Consider the following 13,618-nt stretch of genomic DNA (forward strand, 5'->3'; position numbering starts at 1 on the left):
GAGTGGATCACCTGAGGTCAGGAGTTCAAGACCAGCCTGACCAACATGGAGAAACCCCGTCTCTACTAAAAAAATATAAAATTAGCCTGGCGTGGTGACGCATGCCTTTAATCTCAGCTACTAGGGAGGCTGAGGCAGGAGAATCGTTTGAACCTGGGAGGCGGGGGTTGCGGTGAGCCGAGATCACACCACTGCACTCCAGCCTGGGTGACAGAGCAAAACTCTGTCTCAAAAAATAATAATAATAAAAAAAATAAAAAATAAAAGAACATTCAATAGCCTTTGGCTTTATTTACTTCCACTTCCTGCTTTGTCCTTTGTAACTTATCCGGAAGGAAGAGGGAGAATACTTTCCTCCAGACTTTAGGAAAAAAGGAACTGAAATCTCATTTTTAAAAATAGCTTTTACCTAGGTATTTACCCAAATGAGTGGAAAACTTATGGACATAAATGTTTATAGCAGTTTCAATCATTCTTTCCCCAAACTGGCGGCACCCAAGATGTCCTTCAGTAGCAGAATGGATAAACAAACTTTGGCACATCCAAATAATGGCACATTCAGTAATAAAAAGAAATAAGGTCAGGCGCGGTGACTCACACCCAGAATCCCAGCACTTTGGGAAGCTGAGGCGGGTTGATCACCTGAAGTCAGGAGTTCAAGACCAGCCTGGCCAAAATGGTGAAACCCCGTCTCTACTAAAAATACAAAAATTAAGTGGAGCACACCTGTAATCCCAGCTACTCGTTTGAACCCAGGAGATGGAGGTTGCAGTGAGCCAAGATTGTGCCACTGCACTCCAGCCTAGGGAAACAGAGTGAGACTCCATCTCAAAAAATAAAAAAGAAAAAGAAAAAAGATAAAAGATATTAAAGGATATCTTTTTATCTTCAGTGATAAAAACAAATAAGATATTGAGCCAAAAATTGTGTGATTCACTTGGAAAGACATGGAGGAACGTCAAATGCATGCTTTTAATTGAAAGAAGCTGGTCAGAAAGGGCTACATCCTGTTTGACTCCAACTATATGACATTCTGGGAATCTGTGGTGATGGTAAAAAGAGCAGTGGCTGCCAGGGGTCGGCATGTGGGAGGGAAGAAAGGAGAGATGAATAGAGGGGAATATAGAGGGGTTTTAGGGTGTTGAAATTATTACGATACTGTAGTGGTGTTACATGATACTGTGCATTTATCAAAATCTATAGAACTGCACATCACAGAGTGAACCCTAAGGTAAACTCAGACCTTAGTTAATAAGACTGTATCCATACTGGTTCATCCATTGTAACAAATGTGCCAAGGGAACACAAGATATTCGTAACAGGGAAAATGCGGGTGGGGGGACGGTGTGCGGGAACTCTCTTGTAGATTCTATGCAAGTCTTCTGTAAATCTAAAACTGCTCTAAAAAATATTGTCTATAAATTTTTATAAAAGCAGCTTTTGGATACATTTCCTTTCCCTAAGCAATCCGTACTAAGAATGGTACGACTACAACCAAGTGCCTCACTCAGGCAGTTCACTGTGGGACATCCTTAGCCCCCTGAAGTTATGTCCCTGAGTCCATTCAGAACAGTGGGCAACCCAGACCGTCTGCTCAGCTACTCAACAGTGATCAAAGAGGATACAAATGATCCAAAGAGGCAGAAAAAATGAGAGACACCTAGAATAAAACAGGAAGGGTGACAAAATAAATAATCCTACCCAAAAGATGCTGCATCACTATTCACAATAGCAAAGACATGGAATCAACCTAGGTGCTATCAAAGGTGGATTGGATAAAGAAAATGGGGTATATATGTACCATGGAATACTATGCAGCCATAAAAAAGAATGAAATCGGCCGGGTGCTGTGGCTCACGCCTGTAATCCTAACACTTTGAGAGGCTGAGGCAGGCGGGTCACGAGGTCAGGAGATCGTGGCTAACACGGTGAAACCCCGTCTTTACTGAAAACACACAAAAAAATTAGCCGGGCATGGTGGCACGAGCCTGTAGTCCCAGCTGCTCGGGAGGCTGAGGCAGGAGAATGGCGTGAACCCAGTGTTAACTTTTAACTGTGAACAAAGGTGAAGGAGAAGAGAATGGCCCTGGGATAGATGGGAAGTTGCTTTTTCTTGGCCAATGGGCCTTCAAAGAGGAGCTAGGAGAAGCAACAAAGGGGTGTGGCACAAGGCACAGAAGGTGGCACGGGGGGGGGCATGGTGGCCCACACCTGTAATCCCACCACTTTGGGAGGTGGAGCTTGCAGTGAGCCCAGATCGCGCCACTGCACTCCAGCCTGGGCGACAGATCAAGACTCTGTCTCAAAAAAAAAAAAAAAAAAAAAAAAAAAAGGAATGAAATCATGCCCTCTGCAGCAACATGGATGCCACTGGAAGTCATTATCCTGAGCAAATTAACACAGAAACAAAAAATCAAATGCTGCATGTTCTTCCTTATAAGTGGGAGCCAAACATTGGGTGCATATGGACACAAAGACAATAACAACAGATACTGAGGACTACCAGAGGAGGGTGGGAAAGAGGAGGACAAGGGTTGAAAAACTACCTGTTGGGTACTATGCACAGTACCTGGGTGATGGAATCTGTACCCCAAACCTCAGCATCACACAATATACCCATGTAACAAACCTGCACATGTACACCCGGAAGCTAAAATAAAAGCTGAAAGTTTTAAAAGGGGCGAATTTCTTCATAAGGTTTCAGTGTTAGTGTGTTATAATGGACCTTTAAAAAAAATACGAGCAAGCCTCTGTTATCTAGAATAGTGGCTCTGTCAGAAAACCTCCCTGCGGTCCACGTGAAAAGCCTGATGTTCACTCTAGCTGCATCCCAAGAGCAAAACACTTGGCTCTGCGAAGTGCGAGGCGTGCCCTACGGGAAGGAAAGTGAAGGGCAGGCTGGTCGGCACATGACGATGGGGTGAGGGAAGAAGAACGCCCACTCCACATGAATGGTCCTGGATCTGATTAAATTCTTTCATGGAAGGGAGAAGGAAGCGGGAGGATCTTCCTTCAGTCCTGCCATCTGAACAGTTCCCCCTGTGGCATATAAACTGGAAATTCAGTGTTCACTTTTTTTATTTTTATTTTTATTTTTTTTGAGACAGAGTCTTGCTCTGTTGTCCAGACTGGGGTGTAGTGACGCAATCTCAGCTCACTGCAGCCCCTGCTTTCTGGGTTCAAGCAATTCTCCTGCCTCAGCCTCCTGAGTAGCTGGGATTACAGGTACGTGCCACCACGCCTAGCTAATTTATGTATTTTTAGTAAAGATGGGGTTTCACCATGTTGGCCAGGCTTGTCTTGAACTCCTGACCTCAGGTGATCCGCCCACCTTGGCTTCCCAAAGTGCTGGGATTACAGAGTGAGCCACCTCATCCTGCCCAGTGTTAACTTTTAACTCAAAACAAACAAAGGAGAAGAGAATGGCCCTGGGAGAGATGGGAAGTTGCTTTTGCTTGGCCAATGGGCCTTCAAAGAGGAGCTAGGAGGAGCAACAAAGGGGTGTGGCACAAGGCACAGAAGGTAGCGCAGGGCGGGGCGCGGTGGCCCACACCTGTAATCCCACCACTTTGGGAGCCTGAGGCAGGTGGATCACCTGAGGTCAGGAGCTAAAGGCCAGCCTGGTCAACATGGTGAAACCCCGTCTCTACTAAAAATACAAAAATATGCTGGGTGTGGTGACGGGTGCCTGTAGCCTCAGCGAGAGGCTGAGGCATGAGGATCGCTTGAACCTGGGAGGTGGACATTGCAGATAGCTGAGATTGCACCACTGCACTCCAGCCTAGAGGATAGAGTGAGACTCTGTATCAAAAAAAAAAGAAGGCAGCACAGGAAGATGGGTTGGGAGGACAGTGCTAGGGGTGAGGACACAGGGGTGCAGGGGATGTCTTGGGAACAACAGGCAGCACCGATATACCAACCAGAAGCCACGGTGATGCAGGAGCAGGGAGCCCAGCAGAGAAGAGGACACTAGAGAGACAAGGTGCGGGCTCAGAAGGCTTCAGGACCCTTCTCTGCTCATTAGGCAGTTCCAGGGAGAAATGCTCAAAGGGGACCCATCGCAGCAGACAGATCAGATGTTGAGATAAGCGCAGGGTGTTTTTACAGAGATCGGGAAAGGACCTGCGGGGAGAAGACTCCTCCACACCCTCTAGGTATCACCTAATCACAGCCCTTTGTTTGAAGTTCTTTCAAAAGCACCAGCACACAAACAGGCCATGACTAGCCATTCAAGGTTCCCCCACAGGCTACCAAGCAACCCCTTCCCCTCCCCTCCACCCGCCCACCGGGACTCTCCTTGCATCTCTTTCAAGATGGTCAATTAGAGGGTTCTGAGACTGGCCGCCATGAACTGAGTCACTGCCCTCTTGGACAGAGGGTGCAGGGAGGAGAGTCAGGGAGGGTCCTGTTGCCATGACAGACATACAGGTGCTCCCCCGCCCCTGGGGGCAGAAAGGCAGCCGCTCCAAGTCTGTGGAGCAAAGAGGCAGACAGGAGCAGTGCTGGGGAGGTGGAAAGCAGGAGTGTGTGTGTGTGTTTACGCCTGAGTGTGTAAGTGCACATGAGTTTGTGTGTGCACACTGCAAGTGTTGGCACATGTTCATGTGACCTTGTGCATGCATGTGGAGACAGCAAGAGTGTACATGTGTGGGTGTGTGCATGCATGTGCACACATCCATGGGTGTATGAATGTACACATGTGAGTTTGCACATATGTGTTGCATACACACGTGTGTGAGCTCTCATATGTCAGAGTGCACCGTGTGTATATGGTCATGGGCGCACGTGTGTGTGTGCACGCACATGCATGCATCGCATGCATCCAGAGTTGTGGGATGGAAGAAGGCAAAGAGAAGGCAGTCTCTCCCCTGGGCCTCCACAGGCCATGTCCAACCCACGAGGTCTAGGCTGAGGGGCAGGAACTCAGGAAAGAGCCTGGGGGAGCCGCTCAGGGTTGAGTCCAAAGAACTGAATGGTGTAACACCGAGGCATCAGGATAGGAGGTAAGAGAAGGAGAGCATGAGACGTGGCAGAACCAGTGAACACCCCAAGTGGGGAGGCTGAGCAAGGACAGGGAGTCAAGCAAGGGAGCCTGCAGAAGGGAGTAAGGACAGGTGCTGCGGTCTGGCTCTCTCTAATGGACCCGCCAACCAGGCCCGGGCGAGTCATTTAAACTCTCGGAGCTTCTAATTTTGCCCCGGAGCCCAGACATCATGAGAAGCGTTACCCGGCGGGGCCACTGGCAGCGGGAAATGCCACAGTGGATTCCTGGGGGCTTCGCAGGCCACTCCATTTATGAGGTGAGAGGCTGGAGGTGAGGATAATAAAGTGAAAGATTCTAAGACAAGGTGAAGAGGAAAGACTCCAGAAAATACTTAAAAGAGGTGATCAATTTGGCCATAAGCAAACAGTATTGGGGGGCATGCCCCCCCGCCCAGCGAAAGGTAAGAGAGAAGGGGCCCAGGGAAGGACAGACCCAACTCAGACAGGATTAAGTTTGATGGAAAAAGTTTTGCCTACGGGGATGGTCACAAGATGGATTTTAATAATAAACTAAGAATAAAGCATCCCAAACTCCCCAAGCACATAACTCCCCAAGGCAACAGGCATTTTGCAGGGAACATGATTTTTTTTTTTTTTGGTTAGGTCTTATCTTCAAAAGCACTGTATTAAAAGCAAATGATGTGCAAATTCTTGATTTATTTACAATATGGGTATTTTGGTAAAATACAAGAATAATGTGTTATCCATGAACCTGATTTATTTATTCAAAATGAAACCTTTATTGAGTTCCTGTAATGTTCCAGAAACAAATTCTGTTTATAAAACTGAAAGACCCATTCACTAGAAAGATGCCACTCTACAAATTGTGACCTAAAAAATAAACACAGTGACACTAAGTCAATGAAGAAACTCCTTTGAAATTCCAGGGAGAATATGGACTATTCCAGAACATAGGACTCGCTACCAGAAAGCTTCCATCCCAGTGCAAACTCTGACACTAGCTGTATTCATTCAATTTTCCTTCCTTCATTCAACAAAGTCTTACTGTGTGCCCACTGGGCTGAGCACTGGGCTAAGCTGTGGCCTGTGCAGAAGGCAGATAGAGAGAAGTAACCACAGGATACGTGCTCAGAAAGAAAAGTAGAGGGTTCTGGGAGTCTATGGCCAGGGGGCCAAGTCTGGAGGGCTTCCCAGAGAAGGTGAGCCTGGAGCTGGGACCTGAAGGATGAGTAGAATTCAGCCAAAGACAAGGGCAGTGCAAGCAGAGAACAGCTATGGGGCCCTGAGCACGGAGAACTGTGGGCCTCAGCTTCCTGTGGATAAAATGAATGGGTTGGACTCAGTAGTAATTACAGAGAACATGGACTCAGTCCTTACACAGTGTCTCGGTTTTGAGCACTTCATGCAGACTGACTTATCTAATCCTCACAACAGCCAAGTGAAGTGGAGAATCCATTTTCCCTGTTGTATAGCTGTGGAAAAGGAGGTACAAAAGCTCGAGTGATTTGCCCAGCACCACTCTGGAGTGGTCAAACCAGCACGTGGACAAGGGGGTCTGGCTTTCGCGCCAGCACTGCAGACCACTGTGCATCCCAATCCATGAAGCTGTTGGGCTGGAGCTTTGCAAGAGCTCACATTTCCAATGCGATTTTTTAAAAACCCAGTTAAACACAAAACTTTTGCTGTCACTGGTGCCTCCAGATATGTGCTCGCTCTCAGCAGAAAGCCCTGGGATTCCATCCAGCTCCTGGATGTGAGCAGAAATCGTTCCCTCTCGTCTGCTGTCCCCTTCCTCTCCTCTCCAAGAAAACCCGAAAGTTAACAGACTTCTTAACCCCCCAACCAGCACAGGTTGGGCCTGCTTCTTGTCAGGCCAAAAAGAACAAAGAAGGGCCTCCTGTCTTCCACTCCTTCCTCTTAGGCGCAGAGAGCCCTTTTCTCTATATTGATGAATGGATAAGGTCATGGCCCTGGGAGCCATGGTGTTGACACACATCCGAGCTCAGGCTCCGGCTCCCTTTGATCATGTGTCTCTTTCTCCTGGTCCTGCAGCCCCACGGCTTTTGTCTTCCTGCTTAGGGATGGTGGTATTGTATTATCCAGTTGTGTTTTATCTGTATAGTTTGATTGGACTTTGTCATTTTGAATGAACACATGAATCTCAAATTAGCCTCTCAGCAGAATCAGCGTTCTAGGTGATTCATGTTAAGAGTTGATGCTCTATATACAATAGGCAAATCATCAGATTTTGGCATCCTGCTGGGTGAGCACGTTTAGGGGAAGGAAAAGCAACCTGTTATATTTTAGAGAAGCTTAGACAATTCTAAAATAGAATAATAAAGAAGTTAGACCACACTCTACCTTTGTAAAAATGAACAACAGCCCTAGACACAGAGGCTGTGGCAAGTCTAGTCTAATAGGAAGTTATCTCCCAGCAAAGCGAATCTGCTTTATACACGCTTAGCTTCCTTTGAAAAAACAAACAAACAAACAAAAACCTACTTGTCATATTTATTGTTTCTTTTAAATGATGTTTAAATACTTCTGGAAAGATAAATAATTATTTTGATTTAATGCCACAGGAAATGAGGGCTCTGCTAGCATTAAGTTGATTATGACATAACAACATAATATCAGCCTAATCAGGAACTGCATTTTTAAAGCATCCCCTAACACACACACACACACACACACACACAAACCAAAAGCCCTTAAAATCACTATACACATATAGCCACAAAAAATCATCCTGAATCCTTTTGCATGATCCAATATATTTACTCAGAAATCTTCCCACCAGGGACTCCAGGGCCTCTCTGAAATGCAATAGTCTCTTATTCATTTGAAAAATCTAACCTCAAAATAATTTATGAAATTCATTCCACCTTTGCAGCATAAAGGAGAAAATTCTTTATGAGAAAGGGCTCCAGTAAAGAACATACCAGTGGTCAGTTGAAATATGAACACCCAAAATTAGTGGTATAGAGTCTTTGAAAGTCAAGACATTCCATTAAAGCCACTATGAATATATTCTAAACAAGCATTTTAATGTGAGGTCTCAACCACCTAATCACCTATGTCCACGTGCGGTGACACACATTAACGTGATTTTTAGAGGGAAACGTGAAAAAAATCTTCCTAAATCGTCTGTGTATTTCCAATCTTCTCTAACTTTAAAAGATCTGAGCCCTTGCCATTATCGGATTATAAATATATTCCTGAGGAGAGAGAGGCAAAAGTAGAAAAAGCTGGAGATCAGAGAAAGAAAAAAGTATACCGTCTTTGCTATCAAAACATTATTAAATTCATTGCTTTGACATTCTGACAGTAATTGCGCTGAGAGGGATTGGATTTTGTTAAAATTACTTTAAAAGGGCTGTTGAGAATTTCCTGCAGGAGAGGCCAGTGTGCAAGGCGCAGCTTCCACTTGGTTTTCTTTGTTGTTCTCACAATCCTGAGAAGCTCAGCGCTCATCTTATTTTTGACAGCACAAAATCCTTGGAAAAAACACCCCAAGTACCACAAAAAGCTCTGCCGCTCACAGTCCCTCGTTCTATTTTCCACTGTGACCTGCGGAGTCGGTAATCCAAGCTGATTCACTTGTGAGATTTCTGCCTTTGTCATCTTAATAAACAAAGACAGAGCCAGGCACACTTACGACTATCATTTTCCTAATAACGGCAGAGCTATGACACCTCAGGCTACCCAAGGGTATTGTTGGGAAGAGCCAAAAATAGTATGATTCACTTACCATTTCTGAATGTTCTCTTCCTTGCTAATCTAAGCCCAAAGAGTTCTAATGAAGTGTGATCTCATGACAACACGCATGACTAAGAATACGTGAAGAGTTGTTCTCACCTCAGTGAGGAGGAAATGATTGGCCTGAATGGTGCCTACCCAAGGCTGGCTCTAGAAAAGGCCTGGACCATGGACCTCCCGTGGGTTTAGACATGAGAGGGCAGAGCATCCCATGGCACCAATCCCATTAGTAAGGAGACAGCTCTCTCCACCTTGGAAGTCTAAGTTCTATTAAGTAAAGGCCTGCAGCTGCTTTTGTCACTGATCAGAAAATAAACGGCTTTCATGGCTGGGCATGGTGGCTCACATCTGTAATCCCAGCACTTGGGGTGTGGTCGAGGAGGGTGGATCATTTGAGGTCAGGAGTTTGAGACCAGCCTGGGCAACATGGCAAAAGCCCATCTCTACTAAAAATACAAAAAATAGCTGGGCATGGTGGTGTGTGCCTGTAATCCCAGCGACTTGGGAAGCTGAGGCAGGAGAATCTCTTGAACCTAGGAGGCAGAAGTTGCAGTGAGCCGAGACTGCACCATTGCACTCCAGCCTGGGCGACAGAGCGAGACTCCATCTCAAAAAAACAACAACAACAACAACAACAACAAAAAAAACAGAAAGAAAGAAAATGGCTTTGAAACAGATAGAACTCGATTATCATTATTAAAATTAAAATTAGATTTACCATTAAATGTTGAATTTTTTAAAAATATGTGTTTCCTCAAAAGGATAAAGAAAGCTGACATATGACCCAGCAATTCCACTCCTAAGAGTGGAGTTTTCTGAAAAGTGAAAACAGTGCTCATAGCAGTATTACTAGCCAAAGTGTGGGAACAACTCAAACGGATCAGCCAACTGTGGTATATCCATACATGGAGTATTATGCAGTCATAAAAAGGAAGGAGACACTGACACATGCTATAACTTAGACAAACCTGAAAAACATAATGCTACATGAAAGAAATCAATCACAAAAGACTATATATTATATAATTCCATTTATATGAAATGGCCAGAATAGGCAAATCCATAGACACGGAAAGTAAATTAGTAGTTGCCAGTGCTGGGGGAAGAGGCAAATGGGGAGTGATTGCTAATGGGTACAGGGTTTCTTTTGGGGAGGGTAATAAAAATATTCTAAAATTAGAAGGTGGTGATGGTTGCACAACTCTGTGAATACACTAAAAAACAGTAGATTATACACTTTTAAATGGTGACTTTTATAGTACATACATTTATTAATTTAAAAATATTTTAACATACATGTGCACACATGTGTGCATGTTTATATATATACACACATAAATATGTCATACTTCAATCTTGCTTTTTAAAATAAGCACCAATTAAAAATGATTTCTAGGCCAGGTGCGGTGGTTCACGCCTGTAATCCCAGTACTTTGGGAGGCCGAGGAGAGCGATCACCTGAGGTCAGGAGTTCGAGACCAGCCTGACCAACATGGAGAAACCCCGTCTCTACTAAAAACGCAAAATCAGCCGGGCGTGGTGGCTCATGCCTATAATCCCAGCTACTAGGGAGGGTGATGCAGGAGAATCGCTTGAACCTGGGAGGCGGAGGTTGCGGTGAGCCGAGATCGCACCATTGCACTCCAGCCTGGGCAACAACAGTGAAACTCCATCTCCAAAAAAAAAAAAAAAAAAAGATTTCTAGGCGGGGCGCGGTGGCTCACACCAGTAATCTCAGCACTTTGGGAGGCCAAGGCGGGTGGATCACCTGAGACCGGGAGTGCGAGACCAGCCCGACCAACATAGCAAAACTCTGTCTGTATTCAAAATACAAAAACTGGCCAGGCATGGTGGTGGGCGCTTGTAATAATCCCAGCTACTTGGGAGGCTGAGGCAGGAGAATGTCTTGAACCTGGGAAGCAGTGGTTGCAGTGAGCCAAGATTGCACCACTGCACTCCAGCCTAGGCGACAAAGTGAGACTCAGTCTTAAAAACAAAACAAACAAAAAAAAGATTTCTGGTTGTTCTCAATAACCCAGAGTAATTATTGATCATAATTTCACAAAAGAAAAACCATGCATTTGTTGGTGAAGCCAACACTCCCTTGGAGGAAAAGAGGGAGCTTTTATTTCTTTAAATTCATTTGATCTTATTTTCATACCGTACTAAAAGCAGGCACCCACCACCACCAATGGCAACATTGCTAAGAATGCTGCTTCCATTCACTTTCTTTGTAGAGCCCCTTCCTAGGAAGCAACAAGCTATTAAAAACAAGCTTGATTTTCATAAAATTATTTGCAAGACTGGTTTGGTTTGTGGAAAACACTCCTTGATTTCAAGGGCAAGTTCAAAATTCGAATGGTGATTCAATTTCATTGAATAAAACAGCTATTGAGTGGCTACCATATATAAAGCAAAGACAATGAAAGCACCATCATACCTTGCACTAATCTCATGCCATCTTAACACTGGCTCTTTCAGGCACCTAAACAACTGGTCTCAGGACTATGCAAACAAGAAGAAAAGCAGCTAACACCTGATGCCTACTAGGTACTAAATGCTGTCCCAAGCTCTTCCCATGTATTAACTCATTGACCCTTACTCCAACTGAGAGAGAAGTGTTATTATTCCCATTTTACAGATTAAAAGATCGAGGCTCAGAGAGGTTAGTAACTTGCCCAAGGTCACATAACTATCAGTCACTCTGGCTTCAGATTCTACTCTTTTAACCCTCACACTGGCATGAACCCAATTCACAAAACAATTCCATGGAATAAAAATACAGAAAAATTCCCAGCCTGGCCAACATGGTGAAACCCTGTCTCTACTAAAACTACAAAAAAATTAACCGGGTATGGTGGCAGGTGCCTGTAATCCCAGGTACTCGGGAGGCTGAGGCAGGAGAATTGCTTGAACCCACAAGGCGGAGGTTGCAGTGAGCCGTGACTGCGCCATTGCACTCCAGCCTGAGCAACAAGAACAAAACTCCGTCTCAAAAAAATTAACAAATAAAATAAAATAAAAATATAGAAAAATTGTAAAACAGGCTGCAATTGCTCAGCCTTTCTCGGAGGCTGAGAGGGTGCCGAAGCCCAGTGCCATCTATGGACCTCACAGTCAGTGATCACCAGCGTGGCCTGGCCCTTACCTGTGGACCACCCCAGCCCGGTGCAGGTGCTCTACAGCGGAGATGAGCTGCCGGATGTATCTGCGGGCTTCAGACTCCTCCAGCCGCTTCTTCTCATAGATCTTGTGCATCAGGTTGCCCCCAGAGCACAGCTCCATGACCAGGTAGTAGCTGTTTTCCGTCTCTAAAATATCAAGGAGCTGAGTGATATTGGGGTGGCGGATCATCTGCTGGATCTGACCCTCTCGCCGCAGGTTTTTGGTGACATAGGTGTCCTTTTTGGCTCTCTTCTTATCGATGACTTTTATGGCCACCTAAGGAGAAAACAAGAACATGCCCATTCTTACAGACATTACAGACAATAGCGATTCCTTGGCTACGCACAGGAACCCAGAAAAATGCTAGCTATTTCTCTGCAGAGGAGAAACACTTATCTAAAACAGCATCAACAGAAAATATATATATACACATTTATATTTTTGCATATACCATATATATATACACACACACACATATGTAGGTATAACATTAGGAAAATGATTAAGGAATCCAATGATTAAGGAAGACAATGGAATTTACCTAAGAAAACCTGAATGGCTGTCTGGAAGGCACAGTGCAGGATTAATGTCAAATTTATTTTTCTGCAGGATGGGAAGATGAAATAACAATTTCTCTTCCAGCAAAGGGCTTGTCTCACTCCCTGTCAGGACTCACCATCATCTCCCTCCAGGTCTGAGGACCCCCAATCACTTCAGAAACAGCTAAATCAGCCCCCAATCTTAGTTCTGGGGCATGGTTGGGGGACACTGCCCAAAGATGCAGCACCCCTAGCCTTGCTGCACCCTCTCTCTGCCCTGCACAGGCCCTCAAGCCTCCTTCCTTTGATGAATTACCTCCCCGGGAAACTCACAGGGAGCCCACACTGTCAGGACCCAACCTTTGTAGTTATTCAGCACATTTTTACGACCCCCAGGAAGCTCCTCCTACGTCATTTCCCCCACAACCAACCTGTCATAAGACGTTAGGGCGGGAGGGAGGGAAGAACAGAAGGAAGGATTGAGGGACAGAGGGAAGGGAAGATTGTCTTTTCCACCGAAATCCGCATCTGTCCCCAGTTCTCTTTCCTTTAGGGGAAGTCACCTCTCCATTGTATTCACCCTTTTCTTTCTTTCCTTCCTTCCTTCCTTCCTTCTTTCCTTAAAAGACCGAGATTGCGCCACTGCACTCCAGCCTAGGCGACAAAGTGAGACTCAGTCTTAAAAACAAAACTTCCTTCCTTCCTTCCTTCCCTCCTTCCTTCCTTCCTCTCTCCCTCCCCTCCCTCCCCTTCCTCTTTCCTTTCTTCATTTCTTTCTTATTCTCTCTCTCTCTCTTTTTCTCTTTCCTTCTTTCTTGATAGAGTCTCTCTGTTGCCCAGACTGGAGTACATGGTGCAATTGTGGCTCACAGAAGCCTCAAACTCCTGGGCTTGAGTGATCCTCCCACCTCAGTCTCCCAGGAGCTGGGACTATAAGCACACACCAACACGGCTGGCTTATTTTTTTCTTTTTATAGAGACGGATCTCCCCATGTTGCCCAGGCTGGTCTTGAACTCCTGGCCTCCAGTGATTCTCCCCGTCAGCCTCCCAAAGCACTGGTGTCAAAGGCGTGAGTCACCACACCCGGTTGCCCTGTTCTTTCTTTGGTCTTCACTCCCCTCTCTAATGTGATCAGCCACTGACATCAACA

At 45.4% G+C, this 13,618-nt stretch overlaps 1 protein-coding gene across 1 annotated transcript in view; it reads right to left on the bottom strand.

Moving 5' to 3' along the window:
* The window catches only part of HUNK (hormonally up-regulated Neu-associated kinase), a 127,662-nt gene that overhangs the window by 64,477 nt on the left and 49,567 nt on the right, over window positions 1-13,618 (bottom strand). Inside the window, exon 2 of the mRNA XM_007965027.3 lies at window positions 11,912-12,204. Within this exon, the coding sequence (XP_007963218.1) occupies window positions 11,912-12,204 (293 nt within the window). The remainder of the gene's footprint in view (window positions 1-11,911; window positions 12,205-13,618) is intronic.

The sequence above is a fragment of the Chlorocebus sabaeus genome, chromosome 2 (genome assembly GCF_047675955.1).
Source record: "Chlorocebus sabaeus isolate Y175 chromosome 2, mChlSab1.0.hap1, whole genome shotgun sequence".
In the NCBI taxonomy this organism is placed as follows: Eukaryota; Metazoa; Chordata; class Mammalia; order Primates; family Cercopithecidae; genus Chlorocebus; species Chlorocebus sabaeus.